This window comes from Sinocyclocheilus anshuiensis, unplaced genomic scaffold (assembly GCF_001515605.1).
Source record: "Sinocyclocheilus anshuiensis isolate Anshui unplaced genomic scaffold, SAMN03320099.WGS_v1.1 scaffold393, whole genome shotgun sequence".
Lineage (NCBI taxonomy): Eukaryota > Metazoa > Chordata > Actinopteri > Cypriniformes > Cyprinidae > Sinocyclocheilus > Sinocyclocheilus anshuiensis.
In genome coordinates this window covers 865,971-891,580 of record NW_015536501.1, presented here as the reverse complement: position 1 = coordinate 891,580, position 25,610 = coordinate 865,971, and the positions used below count along the sequence as shown (strand labels likewise).

The 25,610-nt window shown below is 40.2% G+C and overlaps 2 protein-coding genes across 5 annotated transcripts in view; one reads left to right on the top strand and one right to left on the bottom strand.

Moving 5' to 3' along the window:
* Positions 1–4,737: 4,737 nt before the first annotated feature.
* LOC107689149 (histone-lysine N-methyltransferase SETD1B-A-like) overlaps positions 4,738–25,610 on the bottom strand; it is a 21,624-nt gene continuing 751 nt past the window's right edge. Inside the window, exons 1-19 of one of the 4 annotated variants that reach the window (XM_016487074.1) lie at positions 24,782–25,610; positions 24,215–24,332; positions 21,922–22,076; positions 21,539–21,637; positions 20,986–21,256; positions 19,644–19,765; positions 17,684–18,727; positions 12,495–13,235; positions 11,695–11,874; positions 11,514–11,607; positions 11,159–11,361; positions 10,973–11,054; positions 10,508–10,885; positions 9,030–10,412; positions 7,564–7,739; positions 7,329–7,454; positions 7,118–7,237; positions 6,900–7,037; positions 4,738–6,814 (exon numbers count right to left, since the gene is read on the bottom strand). The exon at positions 24,782–25,610 is cut by the window's right edge and continues 751 nt beyond it. In XM_016487074.1, the coding sequence (XP_016342560.1) occupies positions 6,641–6,814; positions 6,900–7,037; positions 7,118–7,237; positions 7,329–7,454; positions 7,564–7,739; positions 9,030–10,412; positions 10,508–10,885; positions 10,973–11,054; positions 11,159–11,361; positions 11,514–11,607; positions 11,695–11,874; positions 12,495–13,235; positions 17,684–18,727; positions 19,644–19,765; positions 20,986–21,256; positions 21,539–21,637; positions 21,922–22,062 (5,472 nt within the window). In that variant the 5' untranslated portion in view covers positions 22,063–22,076; positions 24,215–24,332; positions 24,782–25,610 and the 3' untranslated portion in view covers positions 4,738–6,640. Of the gene's footprint in view, positions 6,815–6,899; positions 7,038–7,117; positions 7,238–7,328; positions 7,455–7,563; positions 7,740–9,029; positions 10,413–10,507; positions 10,886–10,972; positions 11,055–11,158; positions 11,362–11,513; positions 11,608–11,694; positions 11,875–12,494; positions 13,236–17,683; positions 18,728–19,643; positions 19,766–20,985; positions 21,257–21,538; positions 21,638–21,921; positions 22,077–22,235; positions 22,951–24,214; positions 24,333–24,781 lie in introns of those variants that run through there. The other 3 variants (XM_016487080.1, XM_016487088.1, XM_016487066.1) reach the window with 3 other exon arrangements.
* rhof (ras homolog family member F) overlaps positions 23,103–25,610 on the top strand; it is an 11,536-nt gene continuing 9,028 nt past the window's right edge. The window contains exon 1 of the mRNA XM_016487122.1: positions 23,103–23,827. The gene's annotated coding sequence lies outside the window, so the exon portion shown is untranslated. The remainder of the gene's footprint in view (positions 23,828–25,610) is intronic.

The window sequence follows — 25,610 nt, the reverse complement described above, 5'->3', positions numbered from 1 at the left end:
GCGGTCTTTGCACTTGACCACTTGACTACTTATATGACGTATTTCCTGTATTTGGCCCAAGTGTTCAAGTGAGCATGAAGATCACAAGTGTGTGTCGAACTTTTCATTACCTGATGGGACACACTTATTGTACTGTAGTTACTAATGTGGTTCGGGTTGAATTAATCACTGTGGTACGTCTGGTCAAAACGCAACAAAGATGCTTCTTGATTCACAGAAGATTTATTCCACTAGCATGTACAAACATGTGGGTGTTTGTGTGGTTTTTTAGATGCACGCACACGATTAAACACCACTAGAAATGAGGAAAACTCTTGTGCACTCCACACTCTACGGATTTATACCAACAACTGATGATTCTTATGACGCACTTTACAGCACATTCTAGCATACTCCGTAATTCCTCAAGGGGGCAGTAACAGTCCACAGTCATTGAATAGTCCAACACATACCAATATAGCTCTATTACCTAAGAGTATCTGAATACAGAGACCCCCATAGTTTCCATAGTTTTCTCTTCCTCTTCTATAAAGCAGAGCAGCATGGACTCGCCCCCTTTGCTGCGTGCGGGGTTGACACTCGTCAACGACCAAGGCACCGGAAGTCTCACACACTCAAGTGTCACACGCTCAAAAATCTATCTGAAATGGTAGATGTAAATGTTAAACGAATGACAGTGGGGCCATTCCACCGAATCTGTCCCCAGGACAATTATGTGTACAGATATACATGAAAATTACCTATAAAATACATAATCTAACTGCAAATTTAAGACATATTTTAAAAAAATTATAAAAACTACCTAAAGATAGCGTTCGTTACATGTCCCCAGTCTCTAATTCTACAATTTAACATGAAATATGTTTAAAATTCTTCAGAAATCTTTTTTATTTTGCATTTTTGTGTACCTCCATATCCCATCTGTGCTTTAAATATATTTCAAAATAAATTTATAATATTTTGGATAAAATAAACATTTTAGTCATGTCCCCAGGTTTTCACTCAGTCCTGTTACCCTAACACATTCCCCCTCTAAAAAACTGGGAAAATTCCAGAAGACACATTTTCAACATAATATTGCAACAACTGGATCTTGAAATGAAATGACCGAAAGCATGTGGTCTTATTTTCTTTTCTGTATATTTGATGATATTGTAACGGTGGCTGGGAGCATCATTATAAATAAACCGTCCTGTTACTTACATTATTTCTTAGATGTTACTTGTTTATTTTAAAAAATACAAATCTTTGGTGAATCACTATAATTTGCTGAGTATCCTCATAATATCAGCATGTACTCCATGTGGTTATATTATATGTATTTGCTCATTTTATCCTAAAATTTTATCCTCAATCCTGTTACTTTCAGTCCTGTTACTCGTACTCATATATCCTATACTTATATATAGTAACTGAGTAAAAGTAACAGGAGTGAGTAGTGTCATCAGATTTATTAATGTAAATATTAGGCTACATCCATATTATTAATCTAGATAAATTTGAAAATGCATCTTTTTCTCAATGTTTTGGCCTTTCTATCCACACTGACACAATGTTTTTGCTCAGAGAAAACCTATGGTTGTTCCTGCATTGTTGTTTTATATTACATTCCTGCAAGTATGACAGAAAATGTACTTGAAATTTCTGTCCTGTGGCAATTATGTATAACTGTGCGTTTCCACTACAGCGTCAAATCTGCGCTCAGTGCCGCTGGCAACGCTACTGCTTTCGGGGCGTGTCAAATTTAGGGCAGAGCACGCCTCTGAAAAACACCCTGTTTACGTTTCATATTCTTCCTTTCACAGCGATTGTCGCCCAGCGTTTTTCACTCGACAGCTGCATAAAGTCGAGGAATGACAAAACTTTTTGACGCTCTTGGCCGCTCTTAACGCTTTCTCTGCGCCGCTTTCAATCCCATAATACACCGCGCGAGCGTTTAAGCTCAATTTCCATATGAATGAATTGAAAACGCTCGCTCCGCTTCGCTCGCTACGTGCCAGTGGAAACGAGTGTTGGGGGTAACTCATTACAAGTAACGCGAGTTACGTAATCAGATTACTTTTGTCAAGTAACGAGTAAAGTAACGCATTACTTTTTTAATTTACAAGAAAATATCTTGAGTTACTTTTTCAAAAACGTAATGCCACCTTTGATGATCCAGTTCAACCATACTAATAAGCAAAAATGACTTTAGATAAACTAGCACTTGTGCGTCGTTTTTTTATTGCTGAAGAGTGTTTCTTCTTCTGCGTTCTACTGTACAGACGTGAATTTACTTTTCCTTCAGCCTGAGGTTTATTCATTACACTTTTTGTATATATATAGGGGCAGTCATGGCCTAATGGATAGAGAGTCGGACTTGTAACCCAAACGTCGCGGGTTTGAGTCTCAGGTCCAGCAGGGATTGTAGGTGGGGGGGGACTGAATAACCAGCTCTCTCTTCCACCCTCAATATCACGACTGAAGTGAGACCCTTGAGCAAGGCACCGAACCCATAGGCGGAGGGTGAACCAACTCCAGGGTAAGGCTAAAAGCAGCCAAATGTATTAAACATCATAAACCCGGCAAGAACCAGATATGGGTGCCATGTAGGCTAAAAAATGTTGAATGGGACTGAATTTGTATTTAACGTGATTGCAATTTATTAAAAACGTTCGAAATGTATAATTATATAACGTTTCCTTTCCACGGTTATTCATACAGCGAATAAATTCTATATAGAAAGTGACATTATCACTAACATACGAGTAACAGTAAAATGCTGCAAATAATTTTTTCTTGCGCTTGAAACGCGATTTACACCGTTACAAAGCTTCTCTTGCGCATGCAAATTTAATTTACGCTTACAGTCTTATGTACACTTCCACAAATATTACCCTGCGTATGCAAATCTTTTTGACGTCATTCTACCTTCATAAAAAACGCCTAAAATGAAATACGGCGCAACATGAGATCTTTTAATGCCGCAATCGACACTGTCTATTCACTGTCTATTCATATTCACTTTGTTAGCAACAGACGTAATAGATTTAATTTGTCTGTGCAGGGGCATTTTTGTCCAATTTAGTGGCATTTTTGCCCCATATTTGCCTTCCCCAGCCTTACACAAGCTCTGCATATGACCGACCGAACCCCTAACTGCTGGGGGGGGGTAAAATAAGTATTGAACACGTCACCATTTTTCAGTAAATATATTTCTAAAGATGCTGTTGACTTGAAATTTTCACCAGATGTCTGTAACAACCCAAGTAATCCATACATACAAAGAAAACAATACAAATAAGTTCAGAAATGAAGTTATGTGTAATAAAATGGAATGGAAAGCCAAGGAAACTTGTTTCAGAAAAAGAAAATAAAGCTGCTAGAATGGCCCAGCCAATCACCTGACTTGAATCCAATAGAAAATAAGAACTAAAGATCAGAGTTCATAGAAGAGGCCCACAGAACCTTCAAGATTTGAAGACTCTGTGGAAGAATGGGCCAAAATCACACCTGAGCAATGCATACGAGGAGGCATCTTGAAGCTGTCATTACCAACAACAGGCTTCTGTACAAAGTATTAAATACATTTCAGTAGTTCAATACTTTTTCCCTGTGTTATTCCATTTTATTACACATAATTTCTCAACTTATTTGTATTGTTTTCTTTGTACGTATGGATTACTTGGGTTGTTACCGACGTCTGGTGAAAATAGCATATCAACAGCTTGTCATTATCATTAAAAATAAAGCATATCATTATCTTTAAAAATCTTTAAAAATGTAAAAATTACAGAGAAAAATGGTGACGTGTTCAATACTTATTTTACCCGCTGTATGTATGTATGTATATATATATATATATATATATATATATAGTAATAAATATACTAACAATTAATTGTCAAGGAATCTGTTTATGTTTTTGTTCAACTGATGACGGAATTTTCTTTTTTCTTTCTTTCTTTTTTTCCTTTGAACCATGCAAATAGAAACTAAATACATTACAAATAATAGCTGAATCTTACAAACGATAGCTGAAAGTCTTTACTAATAGTAAAGGGTAAACATATGAATAGAACTATGAGTAATGTAAGGCAATATGTAGGGCAGATGGTGAGACCCCAGTGTTCTTTAGACCTCCTACTGACAAAAATATGTGAAGTTATTAATCGTAATGAAACTGACATTCGGAATCCTGCTCCTGCTAACTGTACGCAGGAACTCATCCGGAGAAAACATTCAGATTAACAAACTTTACATAAATGTGAGACATGATTAAAAGATTAGTTCTAAGACAAGGCAGTTGAAAAAAAAATCCTTTATTTTTCCATGATCTTTTTTCCATACATTTGTGGTATAATAAATAGACAGGGGCTAAAGGTCGATTTCGCCAATGTCCCTTGCCATTTCTGAATGATAATGCTTTTCCCCCACACTGCAAACAGATTTTCATAGAATTTACAACCAAAAATAAAAAATAAAGCTTGACACAAGCTGAAAATACTGCCAGCAGCTCTCTGTACTCACTGTCAGATAGACCTTTCTGAGCCGTGACGCTGTAGCAAATCCTCAGGAACAAAAATATATATATTTATATTTATATATTCACAGTTAAAGTATTTACACATAAGAATCCAAAGGAAAATGGGCAGAAAAAAAGACGTTTCTACAAGAAACAATCTTTCAAAAGGAAGTACAAATCTGTTTTATGTACAAGATGTATCATTTTCTTTAAATTAGCTATTCAACCCTTTTCATATAATGATTCCTGAAAAATATTCATTTTAAATACTCCATTTGTCGCTCATAAAAGCAGAATGATGCATCATCACTCCCCATCGTGATTAAAAAAGCCTCGTTCCTCTATACAAACCATTATTATCCTGTACAATATAGACATATTTAAAAAGAAAAACAACAAAAAGCTGGGAGACCTTACCCTGTGAGTGAACTAATGTAAAGGACACGTTTCATAGCTTGGTCTTGTGAGTGCCATTTGGCTTGATGGGGGTTGGAAGCCTCTAGTGCATTTATGAACATAACCAAATCACAAAGAAAAGCAAGTGACCACGCTGCCTTGCAGATCAGAAAGTCTTCTGCTTTCAAAGGGAAATTTGGCTGAATGAGGCTGTAATAGCTTTTCAAACTTTTTGATGATTAAATACTGAGCAAAATGCAGAAGGACCTCAAAAGGGTCGCCCAAAGTACCAGTGAACTTAAGTCATTCGTACAAACACACACACATAGGAGGAGACAAATGGAAGAAGGTTTGCCTTTGGAGTTGTGACACATTAAAGTACAAATTTGGCACTGCATTCAACTTGTACTTGATTTTCTGGGTCCACTGCTGACGTTTTCAGGTCGACGGACCTAATACTCCAGATATCCTAAACATCGATGCATCTACTTAGATTAGATTTATTAGTGGAATTGGTGCCTAGACAAGCTTTTTGAAAAGCATCAGTGCTGTGCACCAGTTACCGCACTCACAGAGAACTCCTAATACTATGAAAACCCATGCTGAAACCAGTGCAGGTGGATTTTGCTTCTTAAAGTGAACTGGTGGAGAAAATTCGGGACATACGTTTGCAGAATAGCAGCATCATATTGGTGAGATTCGCTCCGTAATAGAAAATTCAGCACTAGTGACTGAATATGCATGAAGCCAACTGGACCTCTGCATGTTCATCTGCTGAAATAGTGAGCTGACATGACAAACGCAGAGTTAATACTAAGCTGTACAGCTTTAAAGTGGAATCTGATTGAAAACAAGCAGCTTTCTGCCTTTACACCTTACAAAAACTAGAGGGCAGCAGACACGCTCAAATCCAATATTCACAGAGACTGTTGTAAAAAATGGCTTGAATAAATGAAAGAATAAAGTGTAGTGTATTGTTGGTTTTGGTTTTGATCCTTTAAAAAAGGTCCAGTCTGTAGGTGCCACATGCAGCGCTGGCTGAAATACCATAGGAGCGTTTCGCTTTGTGTAAATTTGCCTGAGCTGTGGATCTTTTCTACTGATTTGTTTTGTGGCCGGCGCAGGTGTGCTTTTGTTGAATGTTCTGCAAATTGAAGACAACTGACCCAATTCCCCCAACAATGGTTAGTGTCACGATGAATGCTAAACCTTGTGGGCTTGTTACAGTGAAGTCCGACAATAAACTAAACTTCATACAAGTCGGGCTGGAAGGACAAGGACAAAAAACCCGAACAAAGCTTTTTTAAAACTGAATTTTGTGCGTGTGGGACAGATGTGAGCAGCTTAAAGTGTTTCGGGTCCGAGTTCAAGGACGGGGAGGTCTCTCCATAATCAAACCGCAGAGGAAAAGGGGACTCCACGGCAAAGACAAACTGTGCCAAATGGGCAGATGACAAAGTGAGTGCCCAAACATTTAGGGGGAAAAATAAGTCCAGTTCCATAGAGGTCAATGGAAGAGTGGTAGAAAACTCATTTTTTATGCTTGAAAGAGCACCTGTAATTTGTAAACAATCATAAAAAAGTACAAAAACGAAGTCCCAGACACTTAGCTGCACGATATATCCAGTGGATGTGTTGGATTTCACCCACTATTTCCTCTGTAGATCCAGAAGACGGGGCGTCTGGGCTTGTTGTTGGGCAGTGCATGTTTTTAAGAAAGTTCTCACCTACCCGTTGGGGTTAGTTTAAGGTTCCCCTGCAGTTCTCTGCGCCACAGAGGCACGGTATCTTTTCGTCCTCGATGGGGAACTTGTAGTCGTAGGTGATCTCCTCATTAACATTTATTGGCTGCCGGGAGTAGATGACGATCTTTTTCTGCGATTCCACAGTGATGACCTTGGCATAACAGTTTGGCTGCAAAACACAAAGAAGAACATGATCAATATGGTTTTCGACTTCAAAATTACCTTTTGTTAAGACAACGTACAAGCAAACTCACATTGCAACTGTGATTGATGAAGCGGGCGAAGTTGCCACATTTGGTTGCGTCTATAATGGTATCGTGATCCACACGGAACATGTAGCTACTGCCGATGCCCTTTTCCTCGTAGCGCTTCTCTCGCATGTCTGCGATAACCTGCAGATGGAGACGAGACAGTTACGAAGAGACTGGCCAACAAGCAGGGGCGCTGAAAGTTTGGTTGGCATCATGCTCACCTGTCGGATATTCTGGCCGACATATTCGATTACCATCTCATCAGCAGCAATAGGTTCCATGGCGAACAATCCCCAGTCATGAATGTGACTTTTACAGAACCGGATCTTCTTTTTACGGAACTGTGGAGAATTTTGTTAGATTTTGCCTTGGCTCATATTTTGATTGGTGACATTGAGCAAGATATAAATAGCTGGGTTTCGCTTGTCCTACCTTGAGCTGGTTGAATTTGAGGAGGTCACTGTCGCAGCTGAAGGACGACAGCAGGCGGCGCTGTTCAGACCGCCGCTCTGAACCTGCCCTAGTGGACGCTTGGGGCTGAGCTGGAATACTCTTCCCCTGTGAGAAATCACACACAAACACAATCAACATCAGGACCTTCAGCAATTCAGCTTAATGAAGTATCGACTGTGAGTAAACTCCAGTATTTTATCACTGCGGCCCACACCTGAGTGTCCACATCAGGCTCTTCGGACTGCAGGCGTGAGCTATTTAGGTACTTCATTTTGTCTTTCTTGTCGATTTTGTAGTAGCCCTCGCTGCGGGCACAGCCGGTGACATGGTCGCGTATACCATCCTCTTTCCGCTTCTTCTTCAGCCCTGATGTGCTGCCCATGTTGGTAGGTTCAGAGGAGTCAAGGAGTCTTTCTTTACATGAACAGATAGATCTCCACAAAACAGGTCTGCAAATACTAGCAATTAATTTTAGTGGACGTAATTATTTTGTTTATAACAATACTGTCAACAAGCAAGAGAGTCCCAAAAATGTGAATACTGGGGTTCTATTTGAGATGTAGAAAATTACATTTTTCAACATCAACTGATGAACAGCAATACAATTCCGCTATTCCGTTTGAACCCACTAGGGGAAGTCATTTAGTTCCTTTTGGAACTAAAGGAACTAAATGACTTTGCCAAACACTCCCCCAAATCTTTTTTTCTTTTTTTATTGAATTCCATTTGCTGCCACTAGGGACGCAGATGTTACCAACAGCCACTTTAATAGGATTTTACACTTAAAGGGATAGTTCACCCAAAAATGAAAATTTGATGTTTATCTGCTTACCCCCAGGGCATCCAAGATGTAGGTGACTTTGTTTCTTCAGTAGAACACAAACGAAAATGTTTAACTCAAACCGTTGCAGTCTGTCAGTCATATAATGGAAGTGAACGGGAATCACGGCTTTGAGAGTCAAAAAAACATACACAAACAAAACCAAATTAAACCCTGCGGCTCGTGACGATACACTGATGCGTAAAGACACGAAACAATCGGTCTGTGCAAGAAACTGAACAGTATTTATATCGTTTTTTACCTCTGATTCACCACAATGTCCGAACTGTCCTGAGCGCGTTCTCAACTCTCCTAATTGAGATTGTAGATAGAGTGTCAATGGTCCATTTGAGAGATAGGTGGCGGTAATGCACTTATAAGTCTGCGATCTGCCATAAATGGGATAAGAAGAAGACGACGCGTCATGCGCTGGCTGTTGAGGACGCGCTCAGGACAGTTCGGACATTGCGGTCAATCAGAGGTAAAAAACGATATAAATACTGTTCAGTTTCTTGCACAGACCGATCGTTTCGTGTCTTTATGCATCAATGTATCGTCACGAGCCGCAGGGTTTAATTTGGTTTTGTTTGTGTATGTTTTTTTGACTCTCAAAGCCGTGATTCCCATTCACTTCCATTATATGACTGACAGACTGCAACGGTTTGAGTTAAAAATCTTCGTTTGTGTTCTACTGAAGAAACAGTCACCTACATCTTGGCTGCCCTGGAGGTAAGCAGATAAACATCAAATTTTCATTTTTTGGGTGAACTATCCCTTTAAAGTCACCGTCATTGATAGAAGACGATGGATATTTTTTTGAATGCTAATTCTCACATTTACATTGTAGCAGTAAAGGATATGAGGATGGTGGACCCAGAGGGTGTCGTTGAGCCAGTCGTTGCCATTGTCCTGCTGCAGCATCTTGTCGTAAGTTATCTTAAGGTAGCGGATGTCCTCCTCATCAATGCCGTCATTCCAGATGTCATACAAGATAGTCATCTCCTCAAAATCTGAGCGGGGTAGGAAGCTGGGGCGGAGCGGTGATGTCACAGGGGAGTGCATGGACAACAACAACTCTTGCCAGCCCCGCCTTTGTCTGCGCGTCTTCTGAACAGGTTCCTCAACGTAAGACAACCTGTCTTCCACCTCGGGTATGACAGTCTGGGTTTGGTTTTCCTCTTCCTCCAATGCTGTGGAGTCACCATCTTCTCTTTTGAAGGTGTCTGAAGGGTGGTCTGGGTACAGATCATTTACTGGTAGATCTGGAGGTGTTGAGGCCACCATTGGAGCTGGAGGCTCTTCAGAATCTGGAGGGGTGTCCACAGGTACCTTTTTAGACTTGGGGCGTCCCGGTTTCCTCTTGCTTGGAGTAGTATCTAAGGGCACAGGAACATCTATCATTGGAACAGGAAGGTCTTTTGGAGCAGCAGGAGAGGAAGTCTCAGCAGAAGTGGGAGAGGAGCCTTGGGGAGGCAGCGGTGGTTCCTGAAGTGAAGCAGCAGGAAGGGGAGGACCAGGGAATGGGGAAGAAACTGCATTGTTAGGCTGTAGGCTGGCCTGGGGAGAGGCGCTGAGTAGAGGCTCTTTAAAGAGAGACTTCTCCTCCAAGCTCTCAGACGAGGCCTTCCTGTGCATGGGAAGGCCTGCAGATAAAGCAGCAGAGTCGGGGAAAGCTGGGGTGAAAGTAAGATCTCTACCCGGAGTCCGAGGGATACCAGCGCTGAGGACAGGGGATTGAGCGGGGTAAGAGAAAGGGCTGCCGGGAATATGTGGCGAGCTCAAGCTGTTACCTGTTAGCGGCGTGTCGCTACCTGGTGTGCCAGGAACCGTATCAGTGCTTTGAGACTTGCCCAAACCCCGGGGTCTGTCCATAAGATCTCTCCCCGGTGTGCGTGGGATGTCCTCTTCCGTAGGCAACCGCCCACGGACAGGCATATCCGGCAAAGCTTCGGGAGGCGGCAGAAGGGATCGAGCTTTAAGGGCATGACTGGGGGGAAGTGGAAGGTGCATTGAGGGCATAGGAAGAGAACGAGGGATTGCAGCCTCTGATTCTAGGGGAACCGGGCCATCACGACCGGGGGTACGGGGAAAGTCTTCGGCAGGGATCTTTGGTCGGGTGTCCTGATCAGTGTCTGCAAACGAACCTGTTGGGGTGGGTGGCCGCAAGCTACTAACATCCTCCAGGGTGGCTTCAGCTTTGGGCACTGGAATACTGACCGCCAAATCAATATCGGGTTCATCAGCTGAAAAGAGACGACAACCAATCAGGATCTGACTTCATCACAGAATACACAACTGCTACATGAACATCAAGCTAAACAACAATCAAGGCTCTGACCTGGCAATCCTTTGGGAGATGGAGGCCACACGTCTTCAACTCCAGGCTTGATTGAGCTCACTGCAGTATGTTTGTGATCGATTTCTGCCTCATCTAACGCTTCCAGCCTGCCCAACTCATTTGGTTCCTCTTCTGGTGGTGGTCCTGTGGGGGTACTAGGAGCTTTTATGTCAACATCCTCCGCTTCAGAAGACGAGGATGAGGAAGATGAGGACGTCGATGAGGTTTGTGCATCGTCTTCATCTTCATCCTCCATTGCCACTGCCTGCTCTTCTTCTTCCTCCTCTTCCTCCCCTGAACTTGATTCGTAGTCAGACGAGCTCTCGCTCCCAGAAGAATCGGAATCAGATTTGGAAGAGGAAGATGAGCTAGAAGATTCTGAGGGGGCAAAAAAGTGAAGGTCATTACCTCAGGTCAATTACAGTGACCACAAGGGCACAATATTCATCCAACTTTTGCCATTACCGTCATCCGATGAGTCCGATGATTCACTCTCACTGGAGTCTGATTCGCTTTTCTTTTCATCATCTTCCTTGTCCTCTATATCCTAAAAAGGCATGTTTATGTTAGGCTCAAATAAGTGTTGTTAATAGAGCCTGATAACTACACTTGATTAAAGTTTATTAAGAAGTACTGTGGATAGGTGCTCACCATGCTAGAGGACAACCTCTCAGAGGCATTTTCCACTGGCTCCTCTTCATGGTCTGAAAGCGATGATTCCTCTTTGCCAGAGGTTTCCTCCTCCTCCTCGCCTTCGCTGTCCAGCTCCAGAGGTCTGGCTGGTCTTCGCTTGGCAGAAGAACCACCACCATCTGTTCTGGAACCGTCTGTGCGAAGATCTGTTCTTTCTGACTCTGAGAATGAACCTTACCAAGTTAGTTTACAAAAATGGCATGAAATCATGTAAAGCATTGTCACTTTAAAGCCAACAGTGGGAATAAGTTGTCCAAGATTTAGTTTAAAGATCAGAAATATGATTAACAGGGCAAGTATGTCAAGCACACACCTTCATCTTCCAGCTCATCATCGACAGGTGTGGATGGTCGCACCCTCTTATTGTCATTGGTAGACGTTGGCTCAGGGGGCTGTTTCCTCTTAACCTGCAAACAAATGAGTAGCAATTGATAATGAGCAACTTTAACAGTACTACAGCAAACTAACAAAAACTCAGGGTGGTAGTCTGGTACCTTGAAGGATGGTAATCGGATGGCACCGCGCAGGCCTATGCTGAGTCCCATTCCCTCGAAGCCCAGACCCTCCACCTTGGTCCAGTTTTCCAGTAAGCTAGAGGATATAGTCTCTTTGGGTTTGGCCCGTTCTTTTTCCTCATCTTTGCCCTCACCTGTCTTCACAGGTGTAAGCGTAGCCTGCAGGTGCAGAAACACGATGACGGCAGATAATTCTGTTAGTATAATTGACATGACCTCAGGTTTAAAAAATTTAATAAACTGTGGTTTTTCTTTTTGACTAATTGTTCCAAAACTCCTTGGAACATTCAGTTCTGGAATCGGCTAACATTTAATTTAGAGCAAGAGTACAGAAGTTAGGGATATTTTTATCTGTTGTACAAGTTTGTCTACTACTATCCTCTCCAGAGCACCAACAGATTAAATATAAATTTATTAACCCATCCCAGGAAGGTTTTAGGAAATGTAATAACATTATTATATTAATTTATTGCAATTATTATATTATTAAAAATATTTACTTGTCCAAACTTGTCCATTTCATTTTGCAGTAAGTCAGTGCAGTTCAGCAACATTTAGGATGAATGTATGAGTGTTGAACAAGAAGTAATTTAAAGGGAACGATATTTATGAAAGTTATTTATCAACTTGACAGTGATTTTGTATCTGGCACGACTTAAATAGTTTGAAAACCAAATTTGTTGCATTTGTTATTATTAATTTCCAGAAGTATTTACATATTCAGCAACAGGGATCATGTAACATTTAAAACAGGCCTGGGTTTGTTGAATGGCACTTACCTTAGCCGAACGCTCCTGTTTGTCCCACCACTCATCAAATGCCCTGAAAGCCACCACCTCCACCATCTTTCGGTTGAGATCTCTTTTCATGATGGCCTTCAGCTCCTTGACGATAACCATAAGAACTCCATCCACAGTGGCTTTGTGTGGGTCTTCCTTTTGGGGCTCATAGCCTGGAGGGGGAACAGCAGGGTTGAACTTGGGCATGTTGGGTAGGGGCCAGGGTTGCCCGTGACCCACAGTGCCTGCAGGTGCACCAACCATAGACAGAGGCGGATACGGGCCGCCAAACTGCATGGCTGCGGCGGCAGCAGCACCAGCACTTGCAGCAGCCCCGCTGATGAAGTGAGGGTAAGGGTACGGCCGCTGGCTCTGCGCCATGCGACTTAACATCTGAGTTTGCATCTGGAAGGACATGTGAACGCTGCCCCACTGTGGTAAGGAGCTCATCAGGTCCATCTGCATAATGGGCATCATGCCAGGGGGATAAGGGTGCAATGGGTGTAGCATCGGATGGGGGCCAGCCAGGTGTGGTACAGTTGGAAGAGGATGCAGCGGCAGTGGGAAGCCAGCCTGTGGATGGGGCAGTGGGGGGAACCCTGGCGGGGGCATGGGAATGGTCTGCATCGGAGACATCGCAGAGTTGACCACAATGTTTTTGGCACAGTCCCCGCTAGCGATCGGTGTGCCAGGCATCTCATCATCGGAAATCTCCATGTCTTCACCTGACGACTGATGGCCCTGCATTTATAAAAAAAAAACATCTGTTGCATTAGAGCACAACCAAGTCATTTACAAAGCTAAGCTGGTGAACAATATCTATTGGCCTATATTGCCTTTGGTTTAACAACTCCTGTGCAGCTATGAAAAGATCAATTTCGTATTTTTTTTCCCTTTTTTAACTTGATCTAGACATAAAATTTTAATGAAGTTCTATTGCTTTAGTGAGCATAATAATGGGCCGGATTCACGAACGTCTAAAGAAATAAATTAAGAAATGTCTTAAGATAAATTCCACGAAGTTCGTAAGAATGTTCTTAAGTGCAATTCTTGAAAAATTCTCATTAAGTTCTCAAATATATATGTTCTTAACAACATGTTCATTTTTTTCTTAAGAAGGAAATTACAGTCTTTATCTGAGTGAATACATGACTGAAGATGCACTGATAATCTCACACTTGATTGTCTTTATGCGCTTCCTGCAGATTACCCTAATAATCTTAAACGCACACACTATTTTCATCGCGACCCTGACTGGCGCTCGGCTTCACATTTTAATGCGCCTTGTTTTTGAACAGTTACTTTTATAGAGCCTGTCGATCTGTTTCATTCATTTTTGTGTTGTGTTTTTGCGCTCTCATCCGAGTGAACGCTTCCGGTATGTGTGTCCGCGCTGCTACAGCAAATGCGTCCTGCGCATTCACATGCGCTGAATATTGCCAAAGATTATGTCATATTTATAGGCTAAAATTATAGCCTCCCCCCCCCCAGCGGTCCAGGCCACATTACAATACATTGCAATCAAATCAAATTACATAAATAATGTCACAATAAAATAAATAAAATAATAAAAATAAAATAAGTAAATACAAAAATAAATAAATACAGATACAGTCTGCAACATAAACTCAGGATAAGTAGAGTAGCACCTAGATCATCAGAGGTTTGAAAATCCAAATTATACCCCAAATTAAATTCTACCATCTTGAAGCATTTCTGTCAATCCGTCTGCAACAGCTTTCCATGCCTCAAGGGTTGAGGCTGTTGCTACGGAATTTTGAAGTCATTAAAAAGTGGTGTCACACATAGGCTAATCATGACCAATCATTGTTTACATTGTCAGTCATCATTGTCACTTCAGAGAACTCATGCACATCACTATTAATAGTCCTACTATGCATTATATGTAGCTATTGTTGTTGTAATGCTTAAATTTAATAATTAATTTGAAATAACCCAATAAATTCATTAAATAATTCTTACTATTTGGGATTTAAGACAAGTCTGGGGCTATTCTAACTTTAAGAAGTTATTTACAATGATTTTTAAGAAGATTATTTTCAAGAATTTGAATTCTTAAGTTTTGTCTTAAGAACGATCTTACGAAAAAAGATAAGAATATTCTTAAGAAAAATTTTTGGGAATACAAAATATTCTTAACTTTTTTCTTAAGTTAAGGAAATAAGAAGAAAATGGCAGTTAAGAAGAAATTTCTACTTAAGAAAGTTTCGTGAATCCGGCCCAATGAGTATTTGATTAATTAAGTTACACAATGTTATTTTACTATTATTCACATATTTATTAATGTCTTGAAATAGCATTTATTTTTTAAATTTCAGGGTTTTTTTAATTTTTAATTTTGGTAATTTTGTGCTTTTATCATTTATTATCAAGTGCTTTTAGAATTTTATTTATTTTAATTTCATTTATTATCTTTAATGATTCCAGTTTTTGTAAAATAACATTTATTTGCAAAGGCAACATTTCTAATTTTCATTTATGTTCTTTTAAATTTAGGTTTGTCATCTAATATTAAATAATTTTATTTACTTGAGCTTTATTTCAGTAATTTACCAATTTTAATAGTTACAACACTGTGAGAAACACGCTGTATTTTTAATAAAGCAAAAGTAGCACTAATTAAAATGTTTGTTTTCCAATAATTAATTAAATAATTGTTAAAAGATCTTAAAACTAGTGTGCAAAACTCGCCAGTGCATGTGGGGCCCCTTTTCAATAGGATTGGGATCATAAATCAGATCACCTAGAAAAGTATTTTCATGCCTCTGCTCAACAAACTGCATGACTTGTTTACAGCACAAATGATACGGGGCTAATTATGCACCAGAATTAAATTTTTTGTGTTAAACTAAAAAATGTTTAACACAAAAAATGACACTAACCCTAAGCAATAGTAATGATATTCTCTAGAAACAATCATTGTAAGTAGTTTGAATGTAGGAATCCAAAAACTTTCAGATATGACACAGCCCTTGTTAAATTATGGTTTTGGAAATTCAGTAAGAACAGCACTATCCTGATGGTCCAGCTTTCAAGCAGGAAGTAAAGCACAAAATGAGCTAATGGCTGTTCATTGTTTCTTGAGTTGAACTGCGTGTAAGAGGAAGTGAAAGTGTGTTGCACATAGGCGGCATTCACAGTAGGATCATATTTCATGGGTTTGCCATACAGAGCTAGGGGCTGTAATGCAAACAAGTATATTTACAAGAGGAAGCCTCATTAGGCACTGAAAATTTATGTCCTTACTGCAGATGCCTAATATTCTCACATTGTTCTATGGAAAGCTTGTTTGGTACAGATTAACATGAAGGACTTAAACTGTGCCAGGCTAAACTTTCCATTTTTCATGCTGCTGAAATGTCACAAAAGGTTGAGCTGCAAAATCTCAAGTAAACAAGGAAATAAGCAGTGATGCTAAGAAGTCTCCTGGCTAGACCTATGGGTTTAAATAAGCCCTACAAAACATTGCACACTGAAATCTAAATATAGAAAAAACAAGAACATGCTTTGAGACTCTGAAGAAAAAAAGATTCAAAAACATGTTTTGCAGGCAGATTGCACTATTTCTTCTACTGCTAAAATGTGAAACAAAAGGGAAAGTAAAGGGCCTCTTTAAAGGAAGATAAGTGTGGTTGCCTCTCACATTTCTTCTGGGTCCTGAAACCCTCCATACAGCAACTCATAATATCATATTTAACACCACATCAGAGTAGTTAGATACATTACAAACTAATAGCAAATAGTAGCAAACTACACTAAATCAATTTAGAAGGCAATACCTCAAAACATTTTGCTACAAAAATGTCAAAAATATATTATTTAATCAGTTTCAAAAACTGAAAAACGGATTCAATGAGGCTTACAAATCAGTTAATTCCATTTGAACAAACTGAATCAATACTTCAAAAAGGGGACATTTCAGAAGAACTGTTTGTGCAGCTGCAAACTGAACTAAACTGAATTAACACTGAACTAAATTGAACTGAATAATGACACTATTGTCTGTTATAGTGCTGTCAAAAGACCTGGTACTTCGGTACCAAGTCAGTACTAAAAAAATGAAAACGTTACGGTACCAGGTATTTTTTAAGTACCCGGTCAACCCGGTTCTTGATGCGCTATCTGAAAGGTGCGCAGATGCGCTCTCTTCATAAAAGCACTGAGACATGGCGACATCAAAATGAGGAAACACATCAAACTAACAAAACACTTTAAAGCGTTTGTGAGCGCAGTGCTTATTTGATTACAGCCGTTATCGGGGAAACCTCTATCTCTCCCGCTCTACAAGCGCCTCCTGCTGCCAGAGAATGAATTTGCATATATATGCCGCCACAAATAGAGTGCAAGTCTGTGGGAAACACCGCTTCTGTTATGAATATTATTCAATATTTTTATTTGAATGTCGGATTGAAATGAACATCGCTGTTATTAGAGTAGTTAATCGTTAGCATAAACGTGGCTAACGCTAATATAATGAGCATTAGAATTAAGTTTCTTTATTATCTATTTAATGCTCCTATAACTTTTATTAGGGTTAAAAAAACAGGAGGACTTGATGATATTTACTATTTTTACACACCAGAGGCACCGAGAACTGTGGATTTTCACTGGTATTGGTACCGAATACTGATATTTTGGTACCGTGACAGCACTAGTCTGTTATTTAGAGGTGCTTTCCAGCTAAAATGGTATATTAAGAACTCTGCAAACTTTATACTAGGGCTGTCAAATTTATTTTTCGAATTTCGAATATTCGTCGAATTTAAAATATAAATCCACATTCGAATGCAAAAATGTTGCATTAGAATTTTAGACATTATTTGAAACATTATGCACTTTTTTTTCACAGATAGTCATGTCCGTGACTATGCTTTATGCTTTGAATGATGCGCCCTCTTGTGGCCTCAGGAGAGAAGCCAAAAGCTTTTCTTTATCCTAACTGAAACTATGCATTTTAAATTCGAATTTAATTCGAATTTTGATCATATTTAAGCACAAAATTCAAATTTAGTTTTTCAGCCATTTTGACAGCCATGCTTTATACTATTACTTTCTTTTTTATTACTTTGAAGCGTCTTTGAAGCAATCTGTATTATATAAAGCACTATATAAATAACTTTGACTTGACAGTAAAGTTCAGCAAAGAGAGATCATATCTCAGGTCTTACCGTGTCCATTTTGTCAACGGGCGTCTGTGGTTCTCCCGCACCGCTTTTACTGTGCATGTTGGAGGGTGACATGGACCTAGAGTTTGTCAGCAGGGAAGCAGTACCATGAATAGGTTCATCATCGTCCGAATCAGGAAGCGGCGTTGGGCTGATGTCCTCCAGGCCGGTGCTTGCAGGCCGCGAGGGCCGCTGGGGTGGAATAGGGGAGAGCTGAGAAGACGAGGAGGAGATCGGACTGCCGTCCATGCGAACCTCTGCGTCCGAGTCTCCACGCTCGTTCAGGAAGGGCTTCAGAAGCATTTCTATGCGCGAGTCCAAGCTGTTGCGCTCGGAGTCCTGGGTCGGGGTGCCCAGCGACAGGCAGGTCTCCGGCGTGGAGGGGGGAGGCGTGGCTGGTTGGGCTTCTGGAGCAGGGGGGGGCGGCTCGGGGATTGGTGGCGTTGCGGGCCCGTCTCTGACGGGCATGAAGTCGGTGCTCGGGGGTGGCGGGGCTTGAGGCGGTCTCCTATAATCCACTTCCCGCTGAACAGGCTGGTGGAAGGAGGGCTCTGTGTGAGGGTACACTGGGGGCATTGGGGGCTGATAAGGAGAGAAAGCATTCTTGAAATTTGCACTGGCTGGTGGCGGCGGCGTGTGCGCAAAAGCAGGCGACGGTGGCTCGGGGGGCTGATGTTGCTTAAAACTGGGCGGTTGCTCTGCATTGCCACGATGTGCCCCTCCTCCTGTACCGTGGACGTAGTGCCTCTCCGGTCTTCGGTTGTAGGCATCCTGGAATTTGGTTTCATGCCGTCTCGACTTGTAGCCTCCCGAAGATTCAGCACGGTTCGACTGGAACGCCGGAGTGCCCTGCCTGCTGGAATAGCTGGAGTCCTGAGAGAACGGGGTGCCCGATGGGCGCGGGGTGTGTGGGGTACCCTGGGACTGTGGCGTATCCTGCCTTAGGCTGGAGTAGGCCGTATCCAGGGACATGGGGGTGTTGGTGCCGCCTGGCGTGGCCGTGCCTCCGACTGCAGAAGAACTGCCTTCGGACAGTCTTCGCAAGGGCTGTGGACACAAAAGCACGACCAACTTAAACACATTTCAGAATTTCTCAATGCAACTTTTTCATAAACAAAATCACTGGTCCGGACTTTCTAATGGCATTAACAATTAACATTCTAATCAAATCCACTGTATAAATATCAGTTAATGGCATTCTCTGTTTTCATATGGCCCCACTGTGTGATAATGCTCATAACTGAAGTTAATAGTAAGTTCATAACTGAAGTAATAGTGTGCAGCTCTCTGCTGGTAGCAGTTATTATGTGCATTTCAGTCGGTGTCCATTTAACCACCTACTGAACTGATAAACTGGATTAGAGATAAAGAGGTTTCTGCTAGAGAGGGAGAGCATTTATACAGTGTACTGGTGTAAAATACCTTTTGTATTAAAATGATGTGTTAACTAATAGGTTAAAATTAAAACTGATTTACTTGTCATGTCAAGATTATAAAAAGCTCAAAACTCTAGCGTGTTATACAGTGTGCTGGGGTAAAATACTTTTTATACTAAAATAATGTGGTAAATAAAAGATTCAAACATTTTAACGCATTTAATTATTATGATTAAACATCTCAATACTCCACATTACAACATTATTAAATGTACATAAGAGAAATAAACTATGATTTTTAGAAATACATAATATGAGCATTTGTAGTTAAAATAAAAACTATTAAATAAATAAACTTTTGTTTTTGTTCTGAATCAATTAATTGTTTTTGAACCAGTCTGAACAAACCAATTGGATAAAATGATTCCAGCTGCCTAAAGCTACTTTGATATTGGCGTTCTTCATGCAGCTGTAAATAAAAAAATGTCTTTAACTTTTTGTTTTGTAGTACAATCTTAAGCGTTTCGATTCTTTCTATAATAAATGTCACATGTAATAGCATAATTTGGTTTGGTTTTGGTTTTTACCAGCAGGGCTTCAGCCAAGCTGCGTGGAGAAACTTCACAGGCCTCTTCACCACCAACTGGAAGAGTGAGCGGAGTATAACTTCCATTGATCAGACGCTGGAAGTACCTTTGGCGATGTTCACCTGAATAGATAGATGAGAATGCACAATTCTTTGGTGGACATGATTAGTGAAATACAATGTGGGCTATATCTAAAGGACATACACATTTTATCTATTAGTTGCATTACAATCTAAGAAAAAAAGAAAGAAAGAAACAGTATACAATTGCAATTTGCATGTATTATATAATCCAACAAATTTTACATTTCATTTTGTTACATTTTCCGTTTTCATTTTCAGTACATATTACGCTTTTGTTGTTGTCACAAAAACATAACAGAAAAAATCATTTCATTGTAAATCTAAATAGAAATGTGCTTTTGCCAAATACGATTTCATTTTGTTACATTTTCCGTTGCAGTACATATTGAGATTTTGTTGTTGTCACAAAAACATAACAGAAAAAATCATTTCAGTGTAAATCTTAATAGAAATGTGCTTTTGCCAAATACTATTGGCTAGTAATCTCACTTGAAAATAAAATTACTAAAACAAGTCAGTAAAATTTTACATGCTTTGTATGTTAAAAATGTTAAAACTTAAATATACATATACATATATATATATATATATATATATATATATATACACACCCATTTATATACATAGACAACATCTATATATACACATCAATTAAGAAAATGACAGTATAATGCATGAAATGCATGCACTTTATATTCACGTCACTGATGACAACAGATGAAACGGCACTGTCTCTTTAAGAGAGGGGAGACCCAATACAGCTGTCATCCTGCTTTCAGGATCTCACTTTTACAAGGTTAATGACATTCAGTGTGCTTGTCTTTCAGTAAACAGTCCAAACGAAGGGTTTAACATTACCAACATTATCATTTGTATAACAATTATGTTTTAGTCGTGGTTAACCACCTCCTATATTTTCTAAAACACACCATTTTCTTTTAAATACTTGTATACATATTTTACTGAGGTTAAACAATTGCTATGTAGCTTCAAACTAGAACTAAATATCTAATTAACAGTTAAAATGCTTTCGTTTCACGCAAAACGTCAAAGCAAACACATCGGTTAATCCCTCAACCGCTGACTTGCCGTTTAGTGGTTACCAAGCAACCAACGTAAATTTTCGCACGTGACTTCATGTCACAAACAATCTATTCAAATGTACAAACGCAAGCGGTATTTCGGTGTAATTCTGTCAGATAACATTCCTCCGATAATATTAAAGCCGTAGATGTCCAGTTTAATATTTTAACACTTACCTTTAGGGTCCAACTCCACGTGGATGATGTTGCCCATGACAGACGTGTTGTGCAAGTTCTGGACAGCATCCTTCGCCGCCTTGACGGTCCCGAATACAACTTTAGCAATTCCGAGATGTTTTTTGTTCTTCGGATTGTACAAAATGTCCACCTCCTCAATATCGCCGAACTTCTTGCACATGTCGAGGAGGAATCCCTCTCTGACGTTGTCGTTGAGCTTGGCGAACGTGACCTCCTTCGGGGGCACGCGACCGATGTAACACTCATCGATCTGAGGTAAAGAAAGCGATTCTTTGTAAACAGAACGTTTGTTTGAAGTCACTCAAAACGTTATCTTACGTCCTAGACTGTTTGAATGAAAGCACGTGTCTCTAGTATTATAGCTGAAAGCAGAACGTTAAATCACTTGTTTCTGAACTCAAAAGCAAGCAACACTTTAGATCTGTGAAGCGTTCCGTGGACGTCAAACGTCCTGCAGTTGGACGCTTAAAAAAACACTCAAGACAAATGCACACATGTGTCGGGTGGGGGTGTGACTGACTGACTGAACTACCTTAAATTTAGGAACCGGGAGATCAGTCTCCTTGTACTTAGTCCACATACGACCGATTCTCGGGTCTCGGACGATGTCCACTGGTGGCATGCCGGGGTTCTGCAAACAAAACAAACACATTTATAAACACTTTACGCAAGGAAGTGTACTTTACAAAGTCAGCGCAGTCAAACCGGGCATGTCACTGTCACCAGAACGACTGCGGTACAACCAAAGCTCGTCTCTCGCTAGTTTAGTTTTAAAACGAGTGGACAGTCGTGAATGTTTAGCAACGGTGAAACTCTTTGATGTGCTGTGTCAGGTGTTTACAACGCGACTGATATTATATTAAGCGCCACAATACACGGGTCGATGTATCCGTTGTAACGGCTCGTTTCGCTCACCGGCACGCTGAAGCTCTGTCCATCGTAGCGATACAGTTTGTGCGATCCCTTTTTCAACGCTGGGTCAATAATCAACTTGTAACTTCTCCAATGATGACTTCGTTTCTCTCCCGAACTGCAGATAGGATGGCTGTTCTCCATTCCGTTCGCCAAACCTAATGACGAGATGACAAAAACAGAAAGTACCCTTCATAATCCTGACATGGCAAAGGTTGATTTTTGCACACAAACAGTAAGTTACGGTGTAGAAAATGGGGGGTTTGAAGCGATGCCCGAAACAGACATCACAGAGGAAGAAAAAACAGAAAGCTTACTTGAACTCTGTCTTCTACCGTGATCTTCATTTAGCTTATTTCTTTCTCCAGGTCTGGACATTTTGTGCCCGATCGAGTAGTTTAATATAAAACGGCTAGATCTTGAACGTTTCGCCGATCACATTACATTATTTTAAAGATACTGCCTCCTTTTTGCGAGCCAACACATATTGTGTGCCTCTAGTCTGGGGTTTCTGTCTCTCCCACAATACACCACTATCTCAACCCTCCGGCACATTCGACACGTACTTTCGATTTATTGTTTTTAATGCTCAGGCTAAAGCGGTATTTTTGTGCGGCTGTCAAAAACACGTACAAATGGAGTTATCTGCGATAAACGAGTATGAAGTGGACATATCTTGCATTTCTAGCAGGAAAGCGAACGTTTTGAACGCGTTGAATCTGCGCGATAGATTTACGTGGACGTTAAATACAAGATGGACATGGAGGAGCAACGCTGGGGAAGGTTGTTAAAACTGAATTGGGACACGCGCTGAAAGCCCAAATGATTTGGTTTAGAAACGAACTGCGGTTTTGTTTTCATTTAAACATTTATTCCGGAATATATCTTAAGCCTTGCATTCAGAATGTGCCTGTAAAATTAACTTTCACGAGGGTTCACCCTATATAAACAAACAAAATAAAGTGGTGATTATTGTGTTTAAACATCTAATGTTAGTTTTTGTATTGTACTGATACTAGTTGTGATACATGTCTCAATCCATTCCCAACATTGTTTGATATTCTGCGGTGCTTGGGCAATTGGCTGGTTAACAGCAGTTCCATCTCTGGCCAATCAGATTAAAGCACCATGGTAGATTCAGCTATTAGAAGCACAGCCTTCAGTTCTTCCTACAGAGAGCAGAAAGAAGGCTGAATGCAGGCGCAGCCATTTTCTCCTACATTGGAACTCAATGGCCAAAATGGGTTTCCTTTGTTCCTAAAGGGATCTAAATCTTGATTTCATCAGCCTTTTATGGACTATTTAATACATACAGTGTTTCTGTTTACAGGATCTGAGAAGAAGGAAGATGAAATGTTGGATGATATCCCTTTGACATTTTTAAGCTTTTTTTCTCTTCCTGGAAACCATCTTTGTCCCAGCAAACTAGGTCATGGCACACCCATATAACAGCATTTTATTCTTTAGTAAAATGCTACTGAATAAACATTTTGCATTTGATTTATATTATTACTAACTAGACTGTAAAAAGAGAGAGCGAAAGAAAAAAAAACACATGAAAGTTACCAACTGCTTTTAAGGCCCTGCCTTGTACAGGGCCAAGCATTAATCAATAAGTAAGTTTATCTTTATTGTCTTTGCTTATTTATCTGCAGAATAAATGTTTTAATGCTAATTAAACAGGCATTTTATGTAAACTGGCTGAATTTTTATTTATTTTTAGTGCTCCCTAAGTGTCATCAGTTTTGAGCAAAGCTTTGTCTTCAGAACATTCAGTTGCATGCTGTTCTCTCTCTATCTCTCTCTTTTAATATATAAATTTAAATTGATTGCTTCTCACATTTCAGCAAACAATTCAGGCCATAGAGAAAAAGGACGATTGGCCTTTTGCAAAAATGCTGAATCACAGGTATGATTGATAGGGTTTGTGGTTGTTTTAATGCTCATCCTGGTTGCGCCTCACTTTTTTAAAAACCCTACAGCAGTACTGGTATCAAGACACATTTTTTTTTAAAAGTAAAATTATGTTTAAAGAAATATGTGGAATTCACTTTTCTTTCATGACGTTTATATTGGGACTAGTGTATTCCTGGTTTTACAATGTAGTGGAAATCCCTTTTTTCGATTGGTATTTTCAGTAAGTGAACACTCACTATATATCTGACCTTGCGCCAAGGGCACACTTTAATTTCATAACACTATTAGTCTCATAACAGCGTACAGCACACGCTAGAGATAATGAATAAATATGACTCTAAACATACAGAATTATCAAAACACTAACAGAGAGATTTACCTTAACATTTTGTTGAAATAATTCTATCAGGCCTAAACGATGAAGAAACAGGAACGTTTTCATTCCCATCTTCGGATCCTTTAACACTGGCTTTAAAGAGGGGGTTGGGTTGCAACGCCTAAAAGGAAGAAAACGTCAATAACCATTTTTCTGCCGTCGTTTTTCGACATAATTCACCATTTAACACACCTATCTACGCAGTCTCCAACGAGTGGAGCTGCTGGAAATCTTGAGGCACTTTTAGATTTTGCAATATGCAAACAATCCCTCTCTTTCTCTTCCTGAAGACAGAATGACAAGAGAAATTCACTCACTCGCTCTTCATCATTCAGAAGACAGAAAAAACATTTCCGAAGGTAATGGTTTATACGACCTTATTTTAGTAAAATGATTTGGGAATATTCTGTCTGTTTGTTTTAACAGGTAACATTAAAATCATATTTATCTTTCAAACTCATTTTAAAAATACAAGTATTGTTTTTCTTGTGGGGATTTATTATAATTGTAACAAAAAAAAAAACAGATAAAGGTGTACAATCATTATTATAGACGCCTCTCATTGCTGACCTCAGAAATAGCCTGTTGTTTAATGGCTTCTCTGCTGTTCTCGTTTTCAACATGGCGTCTTCACAAGGACATCATTGTGGAGAAGAAAGGCTGCCGCCCGCGCCATTTATGGGCGAGGCTGTCGGGCGCTCTTTCAACCGATTCTGCCTTTGTACGTGGCAATCATTGCAAACACAAACTGACAAGATGTGGTCAGAGGGGCTTGCCGTTTAAAAGCGAGGATATTGCACAAAACTCGCAGTGATAACTCGTGTGTAAAACGCGCCCTCGACGCTGCTGCTGCGCAAAGCGCTGGAAGCCCTGTAGCACAAAAACACAGCAGTAATCTGAGAGTTTGGACGCATGCCACGGGTCCGGGATATGACTGCACCCACCTAACCATTTAAGGTCGGAGAAAGACTCTGAAACACTGTGTGGCATTTCAATCAGCAAGTACAAAGGGAATATCCAGTCCTCTCTGTGCTCTCTCTCGTCCCCCTTTCAAGAACAGTCGGTGCAGTTTGTTCGCCAGCCATTCAGAGGAACATTTGACGTGATGCATGCAGGATTACGCACTACTTATGTTTCTCAGGTCTCTGCTGAATATATCACACTGTTGCAACACATACCGGTATGTGGTATGCAGATATTGCACAATTTATGGCTATGTAATTTTGTATATCTAGCTTATTCCACATCTCTATAAATGTGTAGAGAACGGACATATTTATAACCCAAGCATCTCATCATTGGAATTTGGTCATTGCCTTTTGTGTTTGTTTTTTCTTTCTGTTCGTTTGGGGCGACGCCAGCTCCAATCTATCAACCAGAATGATACTGCGCAAGGGAA